Source organism: Cupressus sempervirens, chromosome 6, assembly GCF_028749045.1.
Source record: "Cupressus sempervirens isolate cs-2001-9-10 chromosome 6, ASM2874904v1, whole genome shotgun sequence".
In the NCBI taxonomy this organism is placed as follows: domain Eukaryota; kingdom Viridiplantae; phylum Streptophyta; class Pinopsida; order Cupressales; family Cupressaceae; genus Cupressus; species Cupressus sempervirens.
This window is the reverse complement of record NC_143123.1, coordinates 18,179,071-18,193,064: the sequence shown is the minus strand read 5'-3', so window position 1 is coordinate 18,193,064 and position 13,994 is coordinate 18,179,071. Positions and strand designations below refer to the sequence as shown.

Sequence of the window (13,994 nt, the reverse complement as noted above, 5' to 3'; positions counted from 1 at the left end):
CATAGCCATATCAAAGTGAGTACAATCAACAAAATGACAAAATGTCAATAATGAGAATGAAATCATCCCAAGTGCTCTCTAAGCATGCATAAAAAACAAATTAAAAAAGAAAATAATTTAAAAAAAAAAAAAACTATTTGAGCCATTCAGCCGGCCGCACCCTGCAAGCACCTTGGGAGCACCTTGGAAGCATCCCGCAAGCACCCTGGAAGCACCCTCGCACCCGCGAACCACCCGGGTGCTTGACCGGTGCGGCGGCACACTTTCGGCCAGCGGGGGTACTCTAATGAGTACGTGCACCGGGTGATAGAGGTTTTTGACCCGGGTGCATGCACTCGGGTTACATTGGTGATCACTAACAAACTAGTGTCAAATGAATCTCTAGGGGCTATTTATGAGATGCTAGCTTCGTGTGTAAGAATAGATGCAGGGATTCATCTTATGAAATGCAAGTAAGCTATCTCCTTGGATACATTTGCATGTTTTTTGTATTTTCTATTAGTGTGGTTTGGATTTTTATCAACTTGGTCCCAAGGTAGGTTGTTACATCTTAAAACCATACATCACTATGGGCATAATTATTGTACTGAAGAGGGAAATCATCTTAGAGAGATCTTGAAATGCACCTAGAAGCATTAGTCCTTAAGGATAGAGAGAGGTGTATCCCTTGCAAAGAGAATCCACAAAGAAAGAGGACCATTAAATTGAACTACCATGCCTCCTTTGCAGAAGAAATAAATTTTAGAGACAGCTCCCTCGGTGGTGTTCAAGACCTTTGCCTTAGTTTTACTAAGGTTGACCTTGAACTAATAAAGATAAAAATCATGGAAAGTTTATCAACACTCTTTGTAAGCCATCAAAGCAATAGGAGAGGAGGACCAAATCATTAATTAAGAGAAAAATGGTAATCACAACATGGTGAAGCAGGCAATTGTCGTTCAAATCCTCAAGCTTAACTCTAGTAGTACTTCAATATTGAAGATGGTTGGTGAAAGTGAGAAAACTTGCTTAACTCTAAAAGTACATTAGAGTCTAGATAATGTCAAATAAGCCACAAGAATCCTGAACTCTTCAACAATTATCCCACAGTATCTCATGTTGTTCATAATGAGAGTACTAGAATAATCAATTCTTCTCAGATTCTCAAATAGATATAATGGGATGGAGTTGAAGGCCTTAGGAAAGTCCACAGAACAATCAAGCACTTTAAAAGACTATCAGTGAGCCCCTTCAGTACCAAAGACTTTAGGGCACTCAAGTGAGAGCAGAGTGGCAACTGCAACATGGTGAAGGAGGCAATTGTCATCCAGATGGGTATGTTTTCTAAGAAAATCCTCAAGCTCATCAATGTAGATATGAAAGGGTTGGTGAAGGAGAGAAACCGTGGTCAACTCTAGTTGCACTCTGGAGTCTAGACAATGTCAAAGAGCCACAAGAATCCTGAACTGTTCAGCAACTATCTCATTGAGTCTTATGATGAACTCCAATACTGCTTCATAGAGTGTTTGGAGATTTCTAGGATTTCACATTATTTTTCATGTAAAGTCCTTGTTTCCTGATGTTTCCCAAAGAAGTATATCCTTAATTATTTCACCATTTGTTGACCTAGCTATCCCTATTATCAACACTTACATTTCTGAAATTCCTAACAACCTATAGTCAATTTTTGTTGCAAAATAGTTCAATATTTTGTACAGAGTCTGATACTAGTGTGGGAAAGTTTCAGTTTCCTTAACAGCTTGTATTATGTCCTACAAATTCTAGCATTGCAGTTTTTTAAAATATTTTTTTGTTAGTGTGGATTGTGTTCTTCATTGTGCTAATGATGAGTCTTGTATTGCAGGTGTAGCTGAGCTGTTAATTGAGGATTGGCAGGTTATTTGTTGAAACTGGATTTTAGACTATTGCTGTTCCATTAAGGTTCATTATCATATGGCAGAACCATGTTCTCGTACTTTCAAAATTGACAATTTGATTGTGTATAAACTTCAGATTCCCCTCAAGGGTCCAGATTCAATAGTTGGAAGGGCAGTGGTTGTGCATGCAGACCCAGATGATCTTGGGCGAGGTTTGTAGAAATGTTAACATAGTCATCCTGTTCAAATTATTGGAGCAGCTTGCCCCCACATCAAAATGACCCAAATCAGTGGTGCAGCTTTCTGCCATTTTTGCAGGAATGATACTGCACCACTGCTGTGGGCAATGATTGAAGGCTAAATAAGTTGCAGCTAGACTTCTCTTTATAAACTGAAATATGATGTTGTGGTATGCTCTATGTTAAATGTCTTTAGAGGTCAGTTTGAAAAACATATGCATGGCTGTCTATAGCATATATCTTTAGCAGTCTAAAATATGTCAGTGTTCAAGGTTTGATCAACCAAATTGTACAAATATCCAAAATGGCTGAAGTTGACTAGACTAAAGGGTTTCAAGTTTTCAACTTAGGGATAACAACAGGAAACCCAAAGAAATTATAATTTGTAAGGATATGAAGCTTCCGTTTAAGGAAATCATGAGTCACAACTCTATCTCACTTAAGGAAGTGACACATAAGAGTGTACCAGTCTTACTGTGAATCTGGCAACATGTCTGTTACTGTATAGTTCAGTCGTATAAAATATTGAAAATATATTGATTTCATTTATTATTATTATTATTGCACATTGAAGTTATTTATTCATATATGAACACGCACGCATGCACGCACGCGCATGCACACGCACACGCACAAACGCCCACACACACACACACACACACACACACACGCACAGACACACGCGCACGCGCACACACACATAATTAAAATTTACACACACACACACAATTAAAATTTATTACATCTTAATCTTATAATTGTGCAAATAAGAATATAAGAAGTGTTAAACCAACTGACTCATAAACCGATTGCTCCATATTCAACTAATCGACAAAATTGTCAACAGTTTCAAGGCATAATGTGTCGATTAAAAACTGGTGACTTGGAGCCACGTCTCCGGGACGTGACTCCCCAGTCAGACTTAAATGTAGCATCTGTCAACTTGCAGTTTAATACATGAAACACATTGCATATTCAAAAGTCTTTGGTTATCGGTTACTGGTTGACAGAGCCTACAAAAAGAAGTTTATGTAAACAAATAAAAAGAAGCCATGTAGAGGTAGAACCGAGAAGGACCATTCTTTTCTTATATTATAAAGTGATTGGCAAAGATAAGGACCTCCATATATAAAGGTAAGGATTCAAACAACACGCAGCGGGTCCACGTCATCAGGCCAGTACAAGAAGGCAATCAAGAATTTAAATAAATCTACTCTTCAAATTTGACATGGTATTAGAGCAGGTCTAAGAGACAGTCCTGATCAGATTTACCTATGCAATACAATCAAATATTCTTAAACCCTTTATCTACCAAAATGGTGAATGGAATGAGACTAGAGGACAGACTCGAAGGTGACTCAAATTTCGCGGCATGGAAATTGTGGATAATGTTAATCCTTAAGGAGAACAATCTAAAACAATTTATGGAAGAATCTTCTCAACCAAAAGAGAAGGATGATCTGAGTAAATGGGAAATAGATAACACTAAAGCCATGAAGTTAGATGGAGTTAAGGATCATCTACTACCATTATTAAAAAACTAGACTCAGCATATGACGTGTTCAAAGCACTTGAAGAAATGTTTGAGATAAATAACACCAGTAGAATCCTCATTCTAAAAGACCCAACACTCCAACATAAAGATGAATAAAGGAGAGTCCATCTCTTCATATTTTATGAGAATAACAGAGATTAGAAACCAACTCTCAACAATTGGTCACATCTATGTCGGAAAATAACTAACCATGATAGCTCTAAAAGGACTTTCAACATCATGGGAAACTTTTAGACAAGAAGTATGTTCTCAATCCAAGCTTCCTGAATTTGATCGATTTATAACTGACTGTATACAAGAAGAGTGCATGTTAATATCTTGAGAAATCGATCATACTTCTGCTAGAGATGATAGTCAGATTCTCACAACTCAAGTTGATTAAAGAAAGCAGAAACCAAAATTCAATGGAAAAAGAAAATATATAGACTACTCTAAAGTACAATGTTATGCAACAACTATGGGTACACTTCAACAAGATGTCCTAACAAACTTAAACTTCAAGCTTCTTTCACTGAAGTTAGTAACCCAAACCTAAGCTCAGAGAAATTTGCATTCTAACAAACTTCAAAATATCCATAAAACATGTGAAGTATTGGATTAAGAGGGAGTTCTCTATTCTTTATCATCCTCACCAAACCTATTGCAGATAAAAGTGGAACACTCTCAAAGTGAACTTAGCATGGTTGTAATTTCTGAGAAAGAGTCTCAGAATATCAAATTATTGTACTATATTTTATAAATCAAAATTTAATAATTACATGTGTCTTGTGGACATCATGAGAAAGTGACGACTTTCAAAAGATTATCACTTGTAACTGCGGAAGTTATTGGAAGCTGACGATTTTACAATAATAAGTCATGATATACATTATCTATAGTGTTGAAACAAATCATGATGGATTATATCTTGTAAATCAAAAACTAAATGTTAGATGTCATTCACTTGACGATCGATGAGTTGCTTGTATACATATATTTGAGTACTTGCTGAATATCATGTGTTGATATTTTGCAGGCCATTACTCAGAGTATTTGGTGAATATTATGTGTTGATATTCTGGAGGCATGTTGTTATGTGGAGCCTAATCAGACTCGGAGGCTAATTTATGCCTACTTCATTCGGCACAGTTTCCCCCTATATTTTTTCTACGGGGTTGTCCCCAAAAGCTCAAATGACCTTATTATTCTAAAAGGCATCAAGAACTATTTTTTTTATTGGATGACATATTCTAGCCCTAATTTTGTAAGTGGCAAAAAGCTTCTATAAAATGGCTTAGGGTTAGGGATTTCATTATGTATGATGAAATAGTAGCTTCTTGCGGTGGTATTAAGTTGCAAGGGATTGGAGATTGTAATCAGGTTGTAACCACCGGATAATAAGAATATTGGACTCGTCGTTTGGTGGATGTAGCCCAAGGATTGGGTGAACCATGTTAAATCTTTGTGTCTTGTGTTCTCTTTTGTGTGCTTTATTATTTTCTGATATTGGTTGTATATGCATGTAATTGTTATTTTTTATTCTCTAATCCTAACAAGCCCAAACTCGTGATATCAAATGTGATATCAAAATGGTGGGAATCTTCTGATAAAAGATCCCTAAATTTTTGTCATTCTGAATAGTACAAATGGTGTAATATCTATGTTTATCCTCCTAAACTAAGAGGGACTATTAATGTATAGTTTAGTCGGATAAAATATTGAAAATATATTGATATGCATCTATGGAATATATAACTAATTATTTTCATTTATTATTATTATCGCACATTGAAGTTATTTATTCATATACACATATATATAAATATATAATTACAATTTACTATATCTTAAACTTATAAACTATACAAACAATAATAAGAATATATTAAGTGATATACCGATTGACTCATAAATCAACTGCTCCGTGATCAACTAATCGACAAAATTGTCGACGGTTTCAAAGGCAAAATGTGTCGATTGAAAAGTGGTGACTTGGAGCCATGTCTTTGGTGGGATGTGACTCTACGGTGGAGTCACTCCCATTAGGAACGTGACTCCCTAGTCAGACTTAAATCTAGTGCTATCAACTTGCAGTTTGTAATTCACCTCTTCACCTAAGATAAAATTATTTAGAAGATAATTAATTTATCTTTTATCATTAAATATTTAAAACATAGCAATAAAATATTAACAAACAAACCTTTATAATCTATAAGTTATATCAATAAAGAAATTCAATCATAATGATTGTATAATGGATTAATACTTATATGTATATGACGGAGAGACTGCCATCCATAGGAAGAGGATCATGATTTGACAAGCAGAGGATTAGTTACAAGTCTTGGCTTTCTCATGGGCAATTGCACTCTAGGAGGACACAATTCTTATTGGAACCCCTCCTACCTTCATGGTATGAAACACATGCTTCACTACATAAAAATGACATAGCCTTGGCCAGGACACTCTCGAGTGTATGTTGTACCTCGAGTTGGACACACATTGTGTGCCCCTTCTCCAATACCTTTGCCTAACTAGAGAACTTAATCATGTCTTTTCTCATTATTTATCTTCCTTGCATCATTATCCTTTTTTCTTCTTTCTCCTTTTGCCTTTCTTATTTTCTTTATGAGTAATCTCTATCTTTCTTATATTTCTTTCTTTTCTTTACATAATGACTATATCTTCTTTTAAGGGTTGGTTTCCAAACCACACACCCTTTTGATAAGGCCACCCTTAATTACACTTTATTAATTATAATAATATTTCTCTTTTATGAGTATTTTAATTAAATATTCTTCATTGGTGTTCTTTTAAATCAAAGAATTATCACATCTTTACTTTTTATCGCTTCTTTTAATTCCAAAAAGATTATATTATAAATTTACTTTCTCTTGGAGAAAAAGTCACATAATGCAGTTTAATACATCAAACACATTGCATATTCAAAAGTCTATGGTCATCGGTTACTAGTCGACAGAGCCTATGAAGGAAGTTTATGTAAAACAAATAAAAAGAAGCCACATAGAGTTAGAACCAAGAAGGACCATTTTTTCCTTGTTTTTAAAGTGGTCAGCAAAGATAAGGACCGCCATATATGAAGGTAAGCATTCAAACAACACATAGCGGGCCCACATCATCGGGCAAGTACAAGAAGGCAATCAAGAATTAAGGGTCAACTGGATTAATCTATAAGTCAATGAATTTAAATTTGAATTTAAATAAATCTGCACTTCAAATTTAACAATGTTACTATTGTCAATGCAAAACTTGAGTTGACGAAGGTAGCCGGTTCCTAGGTTAAAGGGATGATCACATGGAGCTTAATGAAAAATTCTAGAGGAGTTGCATGTTCAGTCTTATAAAGAGTGTTGCTCACCTTTGCACATCTGCTTCTTAATCTAACAACAAACTCACCATTTTTTTCTTAGAACAGCTTGAACAAGGTAGACCTTGCTATTAAAGCCTACAGTACTAGATGCTTACTTTGTACAAAATCATATGTGTGTTTCAGAACAGATTTGTCTCCTTTAAAATCTTGGATGGTAATTTAATAATATCAGGAACGTCACAAAAGTAGGGCTCCTACTTTTGGGAGAAGATCCCAATTAATCCTATAGAAATTTTTTTTTTGGCTTCATGGGACCAACCACTCCATAAAAATAGATCTTGCAGGCCCCCTTATGAGACCGCACCCTTAATGACTATGACAACTACCAATCATAGTTGTTTAAATTCTGGTTGGACGATTTCCATCAAGGCTGGAATACAGATTGTGAAGTATAATTTGTTTGATTGATATATAATATTCTCACCTGTTACACTATAGATTAAGTCTTTTCTTTGTTGTGTCATAATAAATATGTAACTCAAAATGACTTTATGCTCCATGTTACAAGTATCTAGAATGGATTAATGGTGAAAATTTGATTGCATATTGGTTAATGCATGATAAGCTTTTGATTTTTTTGTATCAAAGAAATGAAGGGAAACCCATGTTTGTGTCTAATGGCATAAGCGATGTTGATTATAGAGATCTAAGCTTCTAAGAGGTATTAGAAGAATTCGTAGTATATATTTTTATTTAGTGATCAATATTATGTATTTTGTAAATACTGGAATGTTTCTAATATTCTTTTATTCTTTCGTCACTAGAATGTTTCTAGAAACGTCTCTTCTGTAATCTATTTAATGAGTGTCTTTCCCATTCAATAATCATTCAATTACTTTTATGAGTTACCTCTTGTATTAAGGTATCTAAGATAAGGAGGCAAGAGCCTACAACACAACGGTAAATTGTGAGCCTTTTATCTAAGAGGTCTTGGGTTCGACTCTACACAAGCTTAATAAATAATAATAATTAATCATATTACATAATAATAATGAATCTTGGCTTCGGCCTCTTACTGATAAAAAAAAGGTATCTAAGATGAGGGTTTTTAAAAAAAATTATAATTTCTTCTAAACTTGTTCATCTTGAAATTTTTTGAAAAAAAAATTCTGTCAAAATCGGCAACTCCTGACATTTTTACGATTAGGTTTCTTTTGCGGATTCTAAAATCTATTTTATGAGTTTGTAAATCACGGATTTTTCCACCAGCAAATTCATGAGAGTTTAAACTCCCGATGGATTTGTTTTTTTGACCAGTTTTGAGGTCACAATTTGTTGATCCTCTTCAACCTTTGCTCTGTCTCTTTTCTCCATTTTACAACTTTTCTTTATTTCCTAGGCTTTTTTCAATTGCCGCAACTTCTTTTATCATCTTGCACAACATCTATGACTATCTCTATGTCATTTTTTTTGCAACACAAGCATTCAACGACCAATAATTTTCATTTTTTTCCGAATCAATCATGGGTCTCATGGTGGTATTCTCTCAAAAAGAGGTTGAATTTCTTTGCAAGCAACAAATATTCGTCATATTTGACTAGTACTGTGGATGGCTTTTGCACAAAACAAACAGCGAATGCTACTTAAATCGCCTAGGGTTTCTACAAATTTTGACTAAGATTTTCAGCCTTAAATTCAAGATGAAAGTTTATTTTGTTTCCCAATTCGTGGTGGGTTTTTTTTGAGACCTCAACTAGATTCTCTTTGAATTTCTCTAGGTGCCTCATTTTCTGTGTCTCAACTTCCATGCAAAAGAAAATTCTATTTAGTTTACTAATTCTTGGTGGGTTTTTTGAGATCTTGACTGTGTTGTTTTCAGAATTTTTTGGTGTCTTGTTTTTTGTGCCTTCAATTTTGTACCAACAAACTCACCTTGGAATCTTTGCTTGTATCTATCTTTGTAATCAACAAATTTAAAGTTGTACATTCAGCCATCTAGTCTCATTGTTTTTTGTGCCTCAAAAAGTGTGCAGTAGCATTTTTTACCAACATATTATTGGAAGGCAACCAAAAATTCAATGGTAGAAACTACAACACATGGACGTGGCGCATGATGACCATCTTTGAATATAGATGCTTTGACAAAATTGTCTTGGGATTGTCTACTCGTCCTACAAATGAAGGCAAAGAGCACGATAAATTTCATGAGCAGAATTGAGAAGTTGTCATGCTCATCAAAGTTTTTGTTCACTGATGATCTGCTCTTGTAGGTTCCTTTCGATAAAATAGTTGCAAAAATTTGGAGCCATCTAAAGGTTTTCATGAAACCTCTGACAAAAGTCTTGCATTCTTTGTGAAAAACATGCTCTTCTCAATCATGATGGATGATTAGGTATTTCTACAGGGGCATCTCAATAAAAACAAGGATATTCGTGATCAGTTGGGAGCCATTGGACACAAAATATAAGAGGACATGGTGGTGATCACCCTAAAGAGTCTCATCTTCTTATAAGCACTTTGTTGAAACTCTCTGTAGGATTTGATGATGAACAAATTCGTAGATCCCTGGATATCCTGCATGAAAATAACTTTTTACAAGGAAGTAAGAAAGGCATAGAGAGAAGGGTTTGCTCAATAAACAAGAAGATTGAATTTACTTGTGCAAAATATAATGAATGAATTTACAACTAATCAATCCTTATGAAGGAGATCCAAAACCTTAAAGGAAAACCCTAAGAGGTAAATGACATTTAATAATTATTAATTAATTATTAAATGGAAATGCAAGTGCATAAAGGGAAATCTTAAGAAGGGAGTAAAGGTAATTTAATAAATGAAATGAAATTAACCTTTTACTCTAACACCCCTCCTTAAGATTAGCAACAATACAGTTACAAACAATGCAGAAAGAGCAAAGAAACTACAATGCAATGTTGAAAGCAAACTTGGGTCCCGACAACAAGGCTTGATGAGGTACCAAATCACAACCAAATCTCTATGAAATGGAGAAATAAAGAAAACTTAGTAGGAAAAACCCTACTCCAAAATGAGATAGAAAATGATGCACAAATGAAATATCTCAAGAGACTCTCTCAAGACCATAAGTACAATGAAAGCCCCCCTGATAGAAGCTTGAGACTCCATAGCTCCCCAAAATGGCAAAACTCCTATGTCGATGAACATACCAATGTGGCTCCAATCTGAAAAAAACAAACGCAATGGACAAGGAGGGTGAAACCCCTGAATGTAAGGTGAAGCTGGAAGTCCTAGCTGATGCTCAAAAGATAATGCATGAGAATCCTGAAGTGGAATCTCCAATGGAGGTGGGATAACAGAGGTGTTGAATTAGTTATTTGAGAGATGTGTGTCCTCTAATATATCCTCAATAGCTGCAGTAGGTGGCTCAATGACTGAAGCTACAATGATAGGCAATGCTGAAGAGTAAACCTGTGCAATGGATGGAATCTGAACAGGAGGTGGAGGTGTAGAAGTTACAACACTAGTCTCAAGAACAACACATAAGTTGAAGTGACTTGACTTCACCTAAGTAGTCTCTCGTAAAGGAGAGTGACTCTCCGATAGAAGAGATGGTGGACCAAAATGAGAGGAGGATTATAGTCCGGAAGAATGATCAACAGTCCCTGTAGCAATAATATTGTTTGTCTCACTATCTCTGATGTGCACTGAATCTTGTGCAAACTCAACTGTCTTCCCAGTCTCATTGTGTGTAATCTGATAAATAGAGAGAAAGTTAGAGGACAAAGATGGAATCCAAAGTACATCATGGAGTGTACCATCATCAATGCCAATAGAACCCTTCCCACATACAGTCATAATAGTGTTGTTCTCCATCAAAATGTGTGGAGTAGAAGCCTCAAAAGAAGAGAACAAATCCGGAGAAGATGCCATATGGTGTGAAGCACCTAAATCTAGCAACCATCTAGAAGAGGGTGGAGTAGTAGTTGTACATAGTGCATGACCCTTTCCTATATCTTTACCATCTGACTAAAATGATGATGATGAAGATCTGTGAGAAGAAGGAATATGAATGTTTCTCTTTTGAAGGAGAGCTATCAAATCTGAAACCTATTTGGCATAGCCATCTAACTTCTTCTCATAGCAGTGTGACTCACCATGATTGAGCTTATTATAATAAGCATGCTTCAGTCTTTCTGGCTTTGGTTTACCCCCCCCCGTAGGAGGAGGTGGCCCTGATGAACTGTGAGGGCTAGAATCAATCTGAGACTTTGTAGAATGATATTTTTGTGTCTTCTCCTTAGTCCCAAAAGATGGCCGAGCTACTAATGCATAAGTCTATGAGTTTGTGAGAGAATCCAACTGAGAGAGCTTAGATTGCTCTTGAGTCAAATGATCACAAAAAACCTCAAAGGATGGCATGATAAATCTATTACCCAAAGCATCTTTGGTGGAATAGAAGGTAGAAGCATAAAATCTGAAAGTTTCCACGAAGCTTAGAAAGAATCAGGTAAATGCACTCAGTGTCAGTCTTGGATTTCCCACAAGCCTGCAATAAAAATCTCTATTGTTTGAACTTCATCAAGAAATCATCAATAGAAGGAAAAGAATCCGGTACAAGAAAGGTAAGCTTTGCCTTAATCTGAAGTGCCTTGAACTCATTCACTGTACCAAACAAGCCATTAAGCTTGGTCCACATATTCTAGAGGGGTATTGCACCCATCAAGATGAAATTGTAGACTGTCAAATACCTATAAAGCAATCAACCCCATTGCCTCATCCATCTTGTTTCTGTGTTTCATGACCTCAAAAGGCCTCTGTAAAATTGGTTGCACTGCATCTAAATAAGACCACAACCCTTTTGATCAGAAAAGTCATGTCATCAAGGTCTTCCATGGGTGATAATTGTGAGTGGTTAGAAGTTCTAAACAAGAAGAAGTCTCAACCATTGTTTTAGAAGGTGTTGGATTTTTTTTGAAAATGTTCTAGTTTATTGATGTAAATAACAAAAATAATAATACAAAACACCCCCCACAATGCAAAAAATCAAACCCTAGCTGCTAGTAGGAATGTGTAAACAAGAAGAGAGAAAAAAGCTTCAGTTTGAGAATCACATGTACCTTTGAGAAATACTGATGAAAATAACAGAGAATCTAGATAGTGCTCGAGAAGAGCTTTTCGACGCTTCTTTTGGATCGAAAAACAGAGCTATAACAAACAAGTTACACCCTTGAAAGATTGAAGACATCATTGGACTTCAAGCGCAAAAATGGGTATCAAATTGGAAAAGAATCCAAAAAATACCTGCACCATTGTCTCTGTCTCCGAATCAGCTTTCTGATGCTTCTTTCGAATCGAAAAAAGACTCCCGTATGCTCAAGTTGGAGCAAAAGGACCGCCAAGGCCTCTAGAAAAGAATATATATATATATATATATATATTTAGAATATTAAAAAAGCTCCAAGCAGAGCTCGAGCAGCGGTGTCTCCCAGGCGGAGCGCAAGCTGAGTGTTGGTGAGGAGGATAGATGTGGTGGCAATGGCAGCTTGGCGGAGCTGCGGTAGCGGTTTGAGCTGCGGGCCACTGTAGTTAGGTAGACTGTCTGCGGTCACCGCGGCAGTTTACTGTGATTGCTAGCGGTTTTGGTAACCACTATGATTTTTTAAAACCGCCATCGGTCAAAAACACCGGTTTTGCAAACAAAAAATTATTTTTTTTAACGATTTTTCTGTCTTTCCTCCGTAGTTAACATTGTCCAAAATTGACAAATTTTATATGAAAATGGAGGTTTTGACGCCTTTTGAATCCAACTGTGAGGTTTGTTTGGCCTCAAAGTGCTTTGAAAATCAAAGATCCCCTTATTTTCATAGAAAATACCCGAAAAATGCCAGATCTGTTCTGTCAAACTCTCGTTCTTATTTTTCTTCAAACAAGAACAAGCAACTGCAAGCAAGGCTCTGATACCATGTAGAATTTGATGATGAACATATTCATAGAGCGCTGCATATCCTGCATACAAATAACCTATTACAAGGAAGTAAGAAAGGCAAAGAGAGAGAGAAGGGTTTGCTCAGTAAGCAAGAAGATTGAATTTACCTGTGCAAAATAGAATGAATGAATTTACAACTAATCAATCCTTATGAAGGAGATCCAAAACCTAAAATGGAAACCCTAAGAGATAAATGACATTTAATAATTACTAATTAATTATTAAATGGAAATGCAAGTGCATAAAGGGAAATCTTAAGAAGGGAGTAAAGGTAATTTAATAAATGAATCTAAACTAACCTTTTACTATAACACTCAACATTGCTTGCACTCATTATGATATTTTGTTTTCTGATCTTTGTATATTGCCAGAAATAGCAATTTAGCAGTGATACCAACTCATCTTCTCCCACTCAATCCTTCTCAGCTAAATCCATAGGCAATTATAAGTTTTCTCAATCTTCTTAGCAACATCCTTTTGCTTAGTCATCAAAAAGGCCCACACAAGAAAAATATTGTTGTAAGTTTGGTTATATGAGTTGAATTGTTAGAAATGCTTAGCTACTCGAGCCAAGGGATCTAGCTCATAGCCTCAAGCCATGTTGCGGAGCACACTGACCTAGGTAAATCTGCCTTTTACACCTTCATGGCTAAAGGACTTATAGTTTATGTAAAATCAATTGCCTAGTATATTGTTTCAGATGCCTCTTAACTACTTCGCTCATCGTTAGGATAAATCGATAGATTTCCAGGCATTCTCAGATTTAGTTATATTTGGAGAAGAGTACATAGTTGTTGGTAGAGGCAATATCCAAATTCAGTCTAGAGGAAGGAAATTGACTTTCCTTGATGTGTAGTGTGTTCTAGGCATGGAACTCAATCTTCTCTCTGTTAATCAAATTCTGAGACATTCTCCTCATGTTGATATTTCCTTCAGTTCATGCATTGTAGTATCATTGATTGAGAAACTCATTCCATAGTTGTCATTAGTGTTGAAGATCGTGATCTTTTTAGACTTGTTGACTCTAGGGATTCTTGGGAGCTTGCTATGGCAAACCATCACTCCTCTA

General features: G+C 35.8%; 1 protein-coding gene across 2 annotated transcripts in view; it reads left to right on the top strand.

Annotated features, from left to right (window-relative positions):
• Nucleotides 1-13,994, top strand: part of LOC149550836 (superoxide dismutase [Cu-Zn] 1-like) — a 45,265-nt gene that overhangs the window by 18,704 nt on the left and 12,567 nt on the right. For both annotated transcript variants that reach the window (XM_089786404.1, XM_089786403.1), the window contains exons 4-5: nt 1,844-1,875; nt 1,993-2,068. In XM_089786404.1, coding sequence (XP_089642530.1) covers nt 1,844-1,875; nt 1,993-2,068 — 108 coding nt within the window. The remainder of the gene's footprint in view (nt 1-1,843; nt 1,876-1,992; nt 2,069-13,994) is intronic.